Here is a 12821-nt window from a genome sequence, read left to right on the forward strand (position 1 = left end):
TTAGGTAAATGGGTTTATGAGCCGACACTAGCCCATGTTAACATATAAATGGTAGGTGGAAGTCAGATTGATATCATCATTTTAATTATTTTAATTTTCACACAAATCTGATTTTATAAATTTTATTTTTACTCACACTACGCCCCCTGGTAGATACTTTTGAAAGTATAGAATATTTTCTAACCGGCCCTTTTTCTTAGAAATCCAATGTATGAAGGTGACTTTAAAAGTTTTATTCTATACGAACTAAGCCGCCGATAAGAATCGGTAAGTGTAGGTAGGTATAGTAACAACAAACAAATGTACAAATTTACAAATACATATTAAGGAAATAGCTTTAAGTACATTAATGTTTATGAGCACGTCGCAGATAAACGCAGTCGTCTTTGTAATACGTCTTACCCGTACTAACATATTTTTACTAATGACAATAAGTTTTTTATGTTAATAATTATCATGTTAGTGATTAGTGATTTTTTATGTTAATAATTATCATGTTAATAAAATAACCATTAAAACTTCCCTGACCTTTTTCTAAAGAAAAAAAACTTTTCTAAGAAAAAAAAATCGCAATATTTAGTTTTACATAAAAACTAATTATGTTGAATCGTAATTAGTTTTTTGTACAATACCAACCTCGAGCCAATGACGCACCTGCTGATTTTTCAATATAAATATGCCCCAATCTGTGCGAGCCAGTCACATTGAAGCTCTCCAGTCGTCAAACAGGCGTGTTTTTAACAATATTTGCATCTTGTTTTCGCGTGAACTGTGACTTTTTTAACCGACAAGGTAAGTGCTTGACGAAACGAAGCATAAACTTTTTCCATTATATTACTGATCTCGCTAAGGAATACCTGTCATTCGGAGGTTAGACAATCTATAATACCTAGTTATTTACTTAAACATTTTTCTTTGCAGATTAATTTAAGAAACAATGGTTCAAGTTAAAATAAGTGATGGCATCCTCGGAGGGGAAAAAGTACATAGTGATATTTGCGGAGACTTCTACAGCTTCAAAGGAATCCCTTACGCCGCACCTCCCGTAGGGGATTTGAGATTTAAGGTACATTCATATACTATCACTAAATAATCAAATCCATAACTAACACTATAGGTTAACGATAATAAGTTATTTAAAATTACTTTTATTTTAGGCACCACAACCACCGATCCCATGGGAAGGCGTTCGGCCGGCCAAGAAGTGTGCCAGTTCCTGCTACCAGTTCAACTTCATGACTCGCACCCGTCTCAACGGCAGTGAGGACTGTCTGTACCTGAACGTGTATTCTCCCAACCTGACCCCGGCGAAACCGTTGCCAGTCATGTTTTTTATTCACGGGGGCGCATTCTCCTGCGGCAGCGGTGACGACGACGTCTACGGGCCAGAATTCCTGATCCAGCATGATGTAGTCCTTGTCACTCTAAATTACCGCCTCGAAATTCTCGGCTTCCTATGCCTAGACACAGAAGATGCTCCTGGCAACCAGGGAATAAAAGACCAAGTCGCTGCCATGAGATGGGTTCAGAAAAACATCTCACAGTTCGGAGGTGACCCCAACAACGTCACCATTTTCGGACAGAGCGGCGGAGCAGCCTGCGTCACCATGCACTGCATCTCACCAATGACGAAAGGACTATTCAAACGAGCCGTCGCTCAAAGTGGATGCATGATAAGCTGGTGGTGTCAATTCTACAGACCTCGTGACCGAGCACTCGCTCTAGCAAAAACCCTGGGATGCAATTCTGAAGATGACAAAGAACTGTACGAGTTCTTCAAAAACCAACCGGTTGAGAGATTATGTGAAATCCAAGTACCCATAATGTTGAAGGAGAAGGAACATGATTTGTACGACACTCAATTTTGTATTGTGAGTGAGAAAGTTTTCCCTAACGTGGAAACTTTTTTCACTGGCGACATTTTAGAGAATCTTAAAAACAATGTTCACGAAGGGGTGGAGTTATTGATTGGGCACAATGAAGACGAAGGAATTATAAACATCGCGGCTACACATGACATCAAGAGAACGCTTTACTACGCTAACAATTTCAAAGAGTATTTTGTTCCACGTCCCCTAGCTTACTACTGTAGTATTGATGACCAGCTAGACATTGGACAAAAGATAAAAGAGTATTATTTAAATAACAGAACTCTCACAACGAAAAATTTGAACTTGTTAGTGAAATATTTTACGGCTGAATCTTTTAAAATAGGAATTTGGCAGATGGCAAAGTATTTTTCGGTGAAGAACAAAGTGTACATGTACAGGTTTAAATGCAAATCCGAGAGAAACTTCTTCGTAGCGCTGTGCGGGATGTCAGAATACTTCCCAGGGGGCACAGTGGTGTGCCATATCGACGAGATAGCTTATCTGTTCCCAGTGAAGGCCATCAACCAGAAGATAAACCCTTCGTCACATACCTTCAAACTGATCAAGACCGTGACACAGCTTTGGACAAACTTTGCGAAAACCGGGTAAGATATTGTCATGTTTAACATTCACATGTTTAACCCATAATGAGAATACTACTCAGTTTTGTATTCATTTAACCTATCTACTTAATATCTAAAAATAATTATCTACTTGATTTTAGGATACTCGTAGTACCCATGGACAACTTTTGACTAGACAGAATTTTAACTGAAGTTAAAATCAATAAAATAAAAAAATTGCGACTCTAATTTAAAGTTGATAAAGGTCCAAAAGTGTTCCAGAAATCCACACTCCACAGTTTCACGTTTTTTCAGTCTTACTTATGCTTATCTATTCCTACAGGAACCCAACTCCTGACACCAGTCTTGGCGTCAGCTGGAGACAGTTCAAAGCGAACAGCCAGAACTACATGGACATAGGCAACCAGCTCGTCAGGGGCACCACACCAGACAGGGATGAGCAACTATTCTGGGCGAACATCTTCAGCAAATACCTGCCCAATGGAATATATAAAAATATGGAACTATAAACCCTAGAGTACTCCGTTAAGTTTCACTTAACGGAGTACTCTAGGTTTGAGTATTAAGTAACCTTATGTTTGAGTATTAAGTAACCTTATAAAAATCAGTGACACCGATTCCAAATATACCAAATATTTTATAAAGAATTCATCGCATAATGTATTTTTAGATTTTAATGTAAGTATTTATATGAATAAAGGCCTTTGAATGATAACTGAGGGATACTTTTAGATTTTAAGAAAGAAGACTTGCAGAGTAACGCATTTTAAAATGTTTTGTTTTGTATTAATAATAATTAGGTAACATTACTTATAATTATAACCTTAATAAAAATATATCCTGTGATTTCATTGACGCCTCTCAAATTAATCATTCATTACTTGATACTGAATCTGCTTAAGCCTAGGCGTAGACCACCGACTTTTAGTTGGCCGATAGTTGGGCCCGATTCTAATTTGAATGAATAATGGACTGATACCAATTCGGTATAATGTGCGCACTTCCATACATGTCCATACTGATTAACTGAACCCGACTAAACTATTGGCCGTCGAAAGATCGGCGGTCTGCGCATAAGCTAAATATGGCAGTGACAGAATTATCCACCTGCAGGTCTTTCATTGAACTCGACACTACGTCAGTACAGTGACCTCTAGACACCGTGTAGACACGTAACTCGACGGAATCACTATCAATACTCGTATGATGCAAATGAAAATGTAAATTTTTAGATGTTTTAGTTTGCTACACGTCATACAAACGTGATTTGGTTAGATTTTGTTCAAATACTGCTACTTATTTGCAGAATTGTAAAATCCAAGAATTCGCTAACAGTATTCAAGCTAGCTAAACTAATAATAATATTCCAGGGATCTTGAGCATTCCCATAGGATGTATCTCAGCGTTGATTAAAGTCGTTAAGCAAAGTTAATTAAAAAGCATCGATTCGTTTGTAACGCGAGCCGAAAGATTGCGTTAAAATTGGTTACTTAACAAAACTGAAACCGGACAAACAAAATGTTGAAAAGAAACCTTGGAAACTCCAAGAAATTGTTCTCTGGATCTTTCAGATTGAGTTCTTTGAATTTTTCTTTTGTCCTGAGGGTAGGCTACCTCTTGCCAAATTTGTAAGCAACAATTTTGTTCTGAACATAGTTCAGTGTAACAGTCGCTTTCATCAGCAAATTTTTTTAGCAGAACAATTTATAAAACACAAATAAAACCCTTGTTGTTTTACGATCACGATGGTACTTCCTTCATCGTCAACAAAGACCGTGATATCAACTGTGTCACACTAGAAAATAAGTTGTTGTGTATTATGTAAATCTAATATATAAAAATAAGTAAATAAGTCGGGTTTTTCCTTCCTGACGCTATAACTCCAGAACGCACGAACCAATTTCCACGGTTTTGCATTCGTCGGAAAGGTCGTCTAAAAAACAAAAATATAAAAATACTAACAATTGTACGTAATTCAGTGACAAGTACTTTAATTTTGCAAATCCCGTTTCCTTGAGAAAAGGAACTTTTGATCTTTAAATGCCCAAGGTCTCTGCCTGTTAGGCAGGCACCTAACGTCCTAAATCTGCCATGGGCGACCTGGGCGCGGCTCCCCTCTACCCTTATTTTATCAATTGTTAGGTGAACCTAAGCTCTAGTGTTTAGGCACTTAGTGACCTACCACACTGGCGGATTGCAAGTATTTTCTAAGCGTCGCCGCTCCGCTTTGAAAACGCTTGTGATTCGCCAGTGTGGCAAAGCCCTTAGTGTCTAGGAGCATAGTATAATAATTTAGTACTACACTAGGAGTTAGGGGACTCTACGCTCACTTCTGTGCTCACTTTGGAACTAGTTTCCGCCCAGACCTCATAACCCTTATTTGTTTCTGGATTTTAAGCCAATAAACCAAATTGGTCTTTGGTTACTTTATCTCCTAGATTCGTTTCTTTTATTGAAACAATTTTATCAATCATCAATTTCAAACAAAATTGTTGATCGCATGATCCGAATCATCATTTCGTCATTGTCACTTCATTTACATCTGAGCAAGGTGAAAAAAACATGATATATTTTTTGACACATTTCCATTGTCTTCTTACATGTATTTTTCTAATAAAAAGTACTTTAAATTCTTATTTTGCGTCAGATTCATGTCATTATGACCCATTGCGATTTTTGCATTTGAATTTATATTTTAAAAGTGGGTACGAATAACACGTGTAACATTATATCGTCATTAGATTCTTTATTTTATTTTTCTCTTCAATATATCATTCAGTTCCCTATTAATTGTTTTTTACTTAGCGGTGAACTACCAACTAAACGACTTATGGCGAATTTTTATGCCTTTTTCTCGAGCTTTTGCCTCAATCATTGGATTTGTCTCATATTTGGGGAATGTCCTTAGATAATAGTAGTATCAGGAGTAGAGTCTTATTTTAAAAGGATGACAATTATTTTTTCACCCTGTATACCTTTAGGGACTTCATCCTCATCAAATTCTGTTTCCAAAGTCTATTCGCCAATAAAAATCGTGGATGCCATAAAACAGGCTATAACAAGATCCGAGGGCATTAGCTCGAGATAAAGCACGAGCTGTAACTGAAAGTCGAAATTGTTTTACTCGTAAAACCTACGAAGATAATTTACGTTTACTGTGCCCGAGACTTCGTACGCGTGAAAATAGTTTGAATAATATTTCCCGTTTTAGCAACAATTTTCTTTACTGCTCCGCCCCTATTGGCTGTAAGGTAATGTTATGTAGCCTAAAGTCTTCCTTGATAATTGGGCATTCAACACAAAAATATTTTTTCACATCGGACCAGTAGTTCCCAAGATTAGCGCGTTCATCTCACTTTAACTTTATTTAACCGGTTATTGTTATTATTACGGTTAAAATTTAAATTACAACGGTAGAATTTTGGTGGATGATAGCATAGTAAATACAAATGAGTAGGTCATCTTCATAGAAACGCCCGAGCGCGGTTTGTATGTGAGCGCGCCAATACGTATGTGGCGCGCACGCACACACTGACAAAATTTAGCGTGGATTAGCGGTGAGGTGCTACTCTGATGATAGGGTATATAGAAAAAGGGAAGCACAAAATAAGGTCGACATGCACTACGCTTAGTTGTAGCTCTACGCATAAGATAAAGATAATTAGCTTATAGGTTCGTTTATGAAAAAAAGGTTCTGTTCTCCCATAGAACCGGCCGCGGCTGCATAAAATATCTCCATGTCAAAAACAAATACTTACAGATTTGCTTTTGCATATAGGTACATACAAAAACAGGTATTAGAGTTCGTGGATCAAATGTCAGATTACCAAATTTCGAAAACAATTGAAAAGTAAACACGCGATGTTAGCCGATTTTTGTCTTCGCTGGCGTAAAGCACGCGATTATCAGAACATGTAACTACTCTCCTAGCTAAAACACAAGTTTATTGCCATACAAAGAAGAACTATTTGTGATAAACTAGCTGACGTAGAGTATAGAGGGTGAATTTAGGGTCAGCAAGTTTCTGGAGTGGAGGCCGCGTACCGGATAACGCAGCGTGGGACGTCCACCCACAAGGTGGACCGACGACATCATAAAGGTAGCATCAGGAAGGCGCTGGACGCAGGCCGCTACCAACCGGGCAACATGGAAAGCATTGGGGGAGGCCTATGTTCAGTAGTGGACGTCCTATGGCTGAGATGATGATGATCAGCTGACCTAGCAAACGTTGTTTTACACCTAGGGTTATGAAAAATAGTTCACTTCCTATTCTCAGACCTGCTGAATATACACATTTCATAAGGCGGGTTTTAGAATCGCACTGACCGCTCGCTGATCGTCGGCGCTGACAGTTCATTTTTTTTTATGCAAAACAAGGCAGGTATTTGACCACAATCGCACCTGATGTTAAGTGGGATGCAGTCTAGGATAGTACATATCTGTCCTGTAAGTGCCTATTCAATGGAGCAGGCAACTAATTCTAGTCCCTAGCTGTTCGCATTATAAAAGAGTCATCGTATGTAACTGAAGGGAACGTTCCTGAGTGACGCTGATCGCTCGACGCCGACGCTTCATACATTTCGGCTGTCAGCGCTGACGGTCAGCGTGCGTCAGCGTGACTCTAAAACCAGCCTTAGATCGGTCAAGCCGTTTCGGAGGAATTTTGTTACAAACACTGTGATACGAGAACTTTTATATTATAGAGATAAACGGTTTAGAGTTTAATCCCCACGTTAGCACACAAAATGGCAGAGCAATCACACGCTCGAACGGTTCTAACCTCTCCATCATAGTGGTATATTGCAAGCGGCAGCAGTAAAACTGCGCAATCGCTAACAAATGCTAGATATCAAATACCATCAATCAAGAACAACAACAGTCGATGACGAATCGATCTCGTAAATTGCCGGAGGAGGTCTAGGGTTGCAACTTCTGGGGTAAAAATATATTAGGCTAGGTTACACTATCTTACTTCAACTTTGACAAACGTCAAAAATCTGTCAAACTCCATACGAAATCACCGGTTATCGTTATAGTTACGGTCAAAGTTGGTTAGGTAGTCCAACTAAGCCTTAACATGTAGGCTTAACATTATTACCTACGTATATTTTTTGTCTTTTGAATTTTTTGGTGGTAGCCTAAAGAATTTTCTTATTCTTAAACTGAATTGTCTTGTAAGAATCTATTTTTGGAAAGGGTCACGACCACGGGTTCGCACAAAAAATACAAATGCAAATAATTTATTTCATTAACAAACAGTTACTCCTGAAATCTGCATTCTGAGTGATTGTGCGATTTACAAAAGAATACGTCACAGTTCGTTCGTTCGTTTCAACCCAACCCAACTAGAGGGTTGCCCACCGCGGTGTTGGACCAAAGTCCAGCCTACGGCGCGGCGGGCTCACTCTAGTGGGTCCGATCGAGGAGACTACGGACGCGGCCTGAGGGCGCCACGGTAGGCTCGGACCTCGGCTCAGGCCGTGTCCGGGGGACGGATAGGGGGGTACTTCCCGGGACACAAGTCACAGTAAATATACTTAAAAATGGACTGCCCATCACAGTCAGTTATTTTAATACTTCTCAGCACTTGCCAAATGTTTGTCTCGAAGCGCTGGTAGGGTAAAAAAGAATGAGACATGTATAGACTCCTTAAGAGCATTTAACGATTTGTAAGTACTAATTTATTAGTCTACACTGTAGACCAGGGTTTCCCAATTTTTTTTTTGCCAAGGAACCCTAATTGATTACACTTTTCCTAGCGGAACCCCCGTACTACTCCGCCCACACGCCCTGCCCCTCCCTTGTGCGTAAACAAGTCGGTGCGAGCGAACAACGTCGGTCACGAAACGTGGGATAATATTTTTTACGGAACCCTTGCGGCCTTTCCACGGAACCCCAGGGTTCCGCGGACCACCATTCGGGAACCGCTGCTGTAGACTGTAGCCTGTAGAGTCTATCTACAGTGTAGACTCTACACAAATAAAGATAATTTTGATTTTTTTTTATTTTGGCTAAAATGTATGTTTTTAGTAGTTGACAACCCTATACCCAGTCGTAAAGATCGGATAGCCAAATTATTTACGACACAGGGCAGTTTATGGCCGCCATATTGCAGAGGAGTTGCCAGCGATAACTGAGGGATTTGAGGTATCCAGTTTCGTTTATTTACAGCTACGGCTTTCCTGGTGGTATTAAGGAGTTATAATAGTGTTATAAGCGCAACTTGGTTACGACTTAATAAGACCGTTTTACAGCTATTGGATAAGGATGAGCCTTTTGAATATGGTAACAATATTGACATAGGATATGATGATGAACGATATTTAAATAAGTGAATGAGTAACTATATAAGTGCCAATTCAGGCGATTTTTTTCTAGCAAATAATTATACTTTTACTCTTGTAGAACATAATTTGTATTAAACTAGATAGCTCAATTCATTAAATCAAAAATTATCGAGCACATCATACTTACATTATTTTTTTCTAATTCATACATAATACATATTTCTGTTGACGTCATCTTTGCTATAAAATAAAAAAATGAATAATTAATATTACATACTTAGTGTCATGTGAAACAGAACAATCCTTGACACGGCCGGGCGGCCTTTGGAAAAAACTGGGTTGTAATGCCACTCATACACACAATCATTTTCATACTCATTTTTTTATTTATCCACAACGAGGAAGCTCTTGGCCTGTATCTCACCTGATGGTAAAGTGACGATCAGGCCGAAGGTGGGAGCGAGCTTCACCCGGAATCCTCAACTACGAAAGAACTGGCTATTTAACCTCTAATCTGTTCCGGCGAACACAACAATGCTGGTAACATTGTTGTTATGTTCACTAATTTTTCTTTTGTTCACTCTACAGAATAGGTATCTTGAAAGATACATGTTAACCTCCGCTAGGTATTTTATATTAATTAATTCCAAGTTATATCTGCTTCAATATGATTTCAAAAGCTACACGTTCGTTTCAACCGAACTCTGTCCACTGCTGGACAAAGGGGTCCCCACGGATTTCCACAACCTTTCCTGTGCTACCCGGATCGAGGTTCTTCCCACGTCCAGATCTTTTTTTGTCTGAAACGCAGGAACTCTTAATTCAGGCATGTGATTAATTTTACCTTTTAGATTTTAAATCAGCCTGGAAGTTCAATTTTATTATTTGTATCTCTCAGACAACGCAGAGGCCGGTCCTTTTGGAAGGCATTCGGGGATACAGATCCAACGTCCCTTCGAGCCGGTAGCGTGTTGAGCTGTGTAACGTGTTCTATTATTATTAAATTAATGTCGCGGACTTTAACCATAACAATTACGTTATCATTATAACAATGTATACGTAGACAATGCACCGGACTAATCCCGAAGGTCTCATCGTCCGACATTGAGTAATTGCCGGCCATGACAATCCTATCTTCGCGGTACATACTAATTATACTATACTGCTAGATGCATCTACAATTAGCACCTAATTGAATGCAAATACTGTATGCATTCTCAGTTCTCATCAAGATATAAACTTGAATGTATTAAAAGACAATTTGTTAACAAATTAAGTAATAATAACATTTTCAATGCGATAAGTAGGTTCCGTGTAATTTTTTTTATCAGAAACTTTTTACGCCCGAGCAATTTTGATGATTTTTTATATTAGAGCTTGAAAGAAGTACTTACGTAAATTTTACTGCCGCAATGAAACTCAAAGAAAAGTCGCTATAAAACGGAAAGTACCTACGCTATTTAAAAAATGAAATAGTACAGATTTTACAACCGTGTTTTCGATCGTACGAAAAAACTGTCTTTAAATTGTGCGATAACGAAACAATAATTGTGTCATTATTGTTTGGTGTTTTCCATGTATAATATGTACCTATGTATTTACAAAAAAAGTATTTAAGTATGTTTATATCCGTTGTCTAGTACATAGTACAAGATTTGCGTAGTTTGTTTGAGACTAGAGGCGCAGTGTAAAATTTGGATTTGTATTTATTTAATTTATTACTTATAAAAACATCGTAACACTTTTTGGAATTCCAATAAAACCAAAGTTGGTGTCTTCTCTACATTATTTTCCAAGTTTATAACCTGGCCTATAGAATCTGAAGGTAAAGCCATGTATTCATTAGGCAACATGTGTTGATAAACTGTTTATGACTAGTGTGAAACAAGTTTACCAAAAACACAGGTTTCTGAAACTTGGCCGTCCACACTTGCTCTCCACTCATAGCGGGGAGCACGGCAACATGTATCATAAACAATGTTACATCACCATTGTTCAGAAACATTGTTTATGAACAGTTTATAAGCAGTGTTTATCAACAAATGTTGCCTAATGAATACATGGCTTAATTTTATAGCGATGATATAGATTGTAATAGAAACTAGACCACAAGCCAATAAAACCCGGCTTGTGAAACTTCAGCGGTCTCGGGGAAGCAAAACTATCTCGATACCCGCAACAAATTTAATTAGAACTAAAGAAAAAGCGGTTTTAAACAGATTTATCTTCAAAAATCTATATCTATAAAAGCGAAAGATCACTGATTAACTGACTCACTCATCACGAAATCTCAGAAACTACAAGTGCTAGGAGTTTCCAATTTTGCATGGGGGCTTCTTTTAGAACGTAGGTGCCCTTTAAGGACGGATTTTACGAAACTCTACCCTTAAAACGGGATCCACGCGTACGAAGTCGCAGGCGGCCGCTAATATTAAATAATATCACTGCACTATTTATATCTTTAAGATAGAAAATCATCCACGTTATAAAAAAACTATCACAATTTATAAATATATCCGTTTTATCACAATTCTCACTTTTATGTACAAATTCGGACCTAGGAATACTTATCATAGAATTCCTAAAAAAACTCGTTCCTATGATTTATAAATTTTTTAGCCATTTAGGCATCTTAAATATACATTTCCTTGGAACTTTATATCTTTGTTCCTAAAAAAGTTATTTATGTTTCAGTAAAATTATTTATTCTTCATCTTTTCAGTCGACTGAAAAAGTGCCCGGGGGCGTTTCATTAAACAACTCCGTTTTTCCGTAACGCATCAAACCGCGGTTTATTACATTATTAATCTGAGATAAAAGCTACTTCCCCTAATTAAGAAATATAATTAACCAGTTCATTTAATGAAATATACATAGATACTCGTACTTATAGCCGTTACACCAGTTAAATACTGTTCAAAGTGTTTTAAAGAAACGTTATGGAAACATCACTTAGGTATAAACAACTTGTGTGTTTATATAGTGAGGTAGTTACAATATTGAGATTTTTTCTCTAACTCGGAATGACTGACGCGCGTGCCCTGAACATTTGAACTATGCAAATTGCTACAAAACTATGCAATATTCTGCTTCTTTGTTTTGTGCAGTGTAAAACAGTATTTTGATTACGTCTTTATAGAAAAACGTACGTTTATTATATTTATTTACACTGCCTCTCAGTTCCGCGTATTTTTTTAATGAATTAAGATGGTTACAGATTTAATTGGACAGTACTTTTCGTCCAAAATACCTCAGTGCCTGAAGACAAAAGTCTACAACTTATGGCTCGGAAACGTGGCCTCTCACTATAGACCTTATATACAGAAACTATGTAATATAAATGCATAAGAATAGTCATAGTCAATCGTTGGTTGTAATAAAACAAAGTAAAAGTGCCAAGAATCAGGGGGTGACACAAGTCGCGCAGATTAGTACTCACTGGCGCATCTGCATGGCAAGTCTTGTCTATGTCATGATACGGGGGGGGTGCAATGTCTTTCATCTTTTCGAATCGGTAGGTAACCGGGGGGGGGGGGGTACCAGGGGGTGCCTTAGGACCTATGACGGGGGGGGGGTCGCCCCGGGTGCCATCCATGCTACGCCGCCACTGGACCCCTGCACCACTTTCTCTCCATACTACGATCCATTTGTACTACGAGGATGCTACGTCGTAGGCCCTACATCTCGTAGCGCGTAGCTTACGCACGTATTCACAAACGAGTGAAGCAGCAAATCGAACGCACAGCTTTGAATAGAGCTCTGTGATTGGTTCATAAGTCACCCTGTGCGTCCACGCGCCCTCTGAGACCTCATAGTAATGTTTGTGAATACGGGCGTTAATCACTTCCGTCTTCCGTTCTCTGCAGCGGAAAACATTGTCGAAATCATTGTGTGAAATGCGCACAAAAATTTTTGAGTAAACGGTTTCTCGGCTACACTTGTGCGCTAAATTGAGAACAATGTCTCAAACGTGACTTTGGTAGTACAAGAGCAGGTAGGACAACTTAACAAAGCCACTAGCAGTGTTTATGAGACCAGTTCATCATCATCGTCATTTCAGCCACAGGACGTCCACTGCT

At 38.5% G+C, this 12821-nt stretch overlaps 1 protein-coding gene across 1 annotated transcript; it reads left to right on the forward strand.

Annotated features, from left to right (window-relative positions):
• Positions 1-687: 687 nt before the first annotated feature.
• Positions 688-3293, forward strand: LOC135075918 (juvenile hormone esterase-like). The gene is made up of 4 exons (XM_063970369.1): positions 688-792; positions 922-1066; positions 1158-2476; positions 2778-3293. Exons 2-4 carry the CDS (start codon positions 938-940, stop codon positions 2962-2964), a joined length of 1635 nt encoding a protein of 544 aa, XP_063826439.1. The 5' UTR covers positions 688-792; positions 922-937; the 3' UTR covers positions 2965-3293.
• Positions 3294-12821: the final 9528 nt, after the last annotated feature.

Source organism: Ostrinia nubilalis, chromosome 11 (assembly GCF_963855985.1).
Source record: "Ostrinia nubilalis chromosome 11, ilOstNubi1.1, whole genome shotgun sequence".
NCBI lineage: Eukaryota > Metazoa > Arthropoda > Insecta > Lepidoptera > Crambidae > Ostrinia > Ostrinia nubilalis.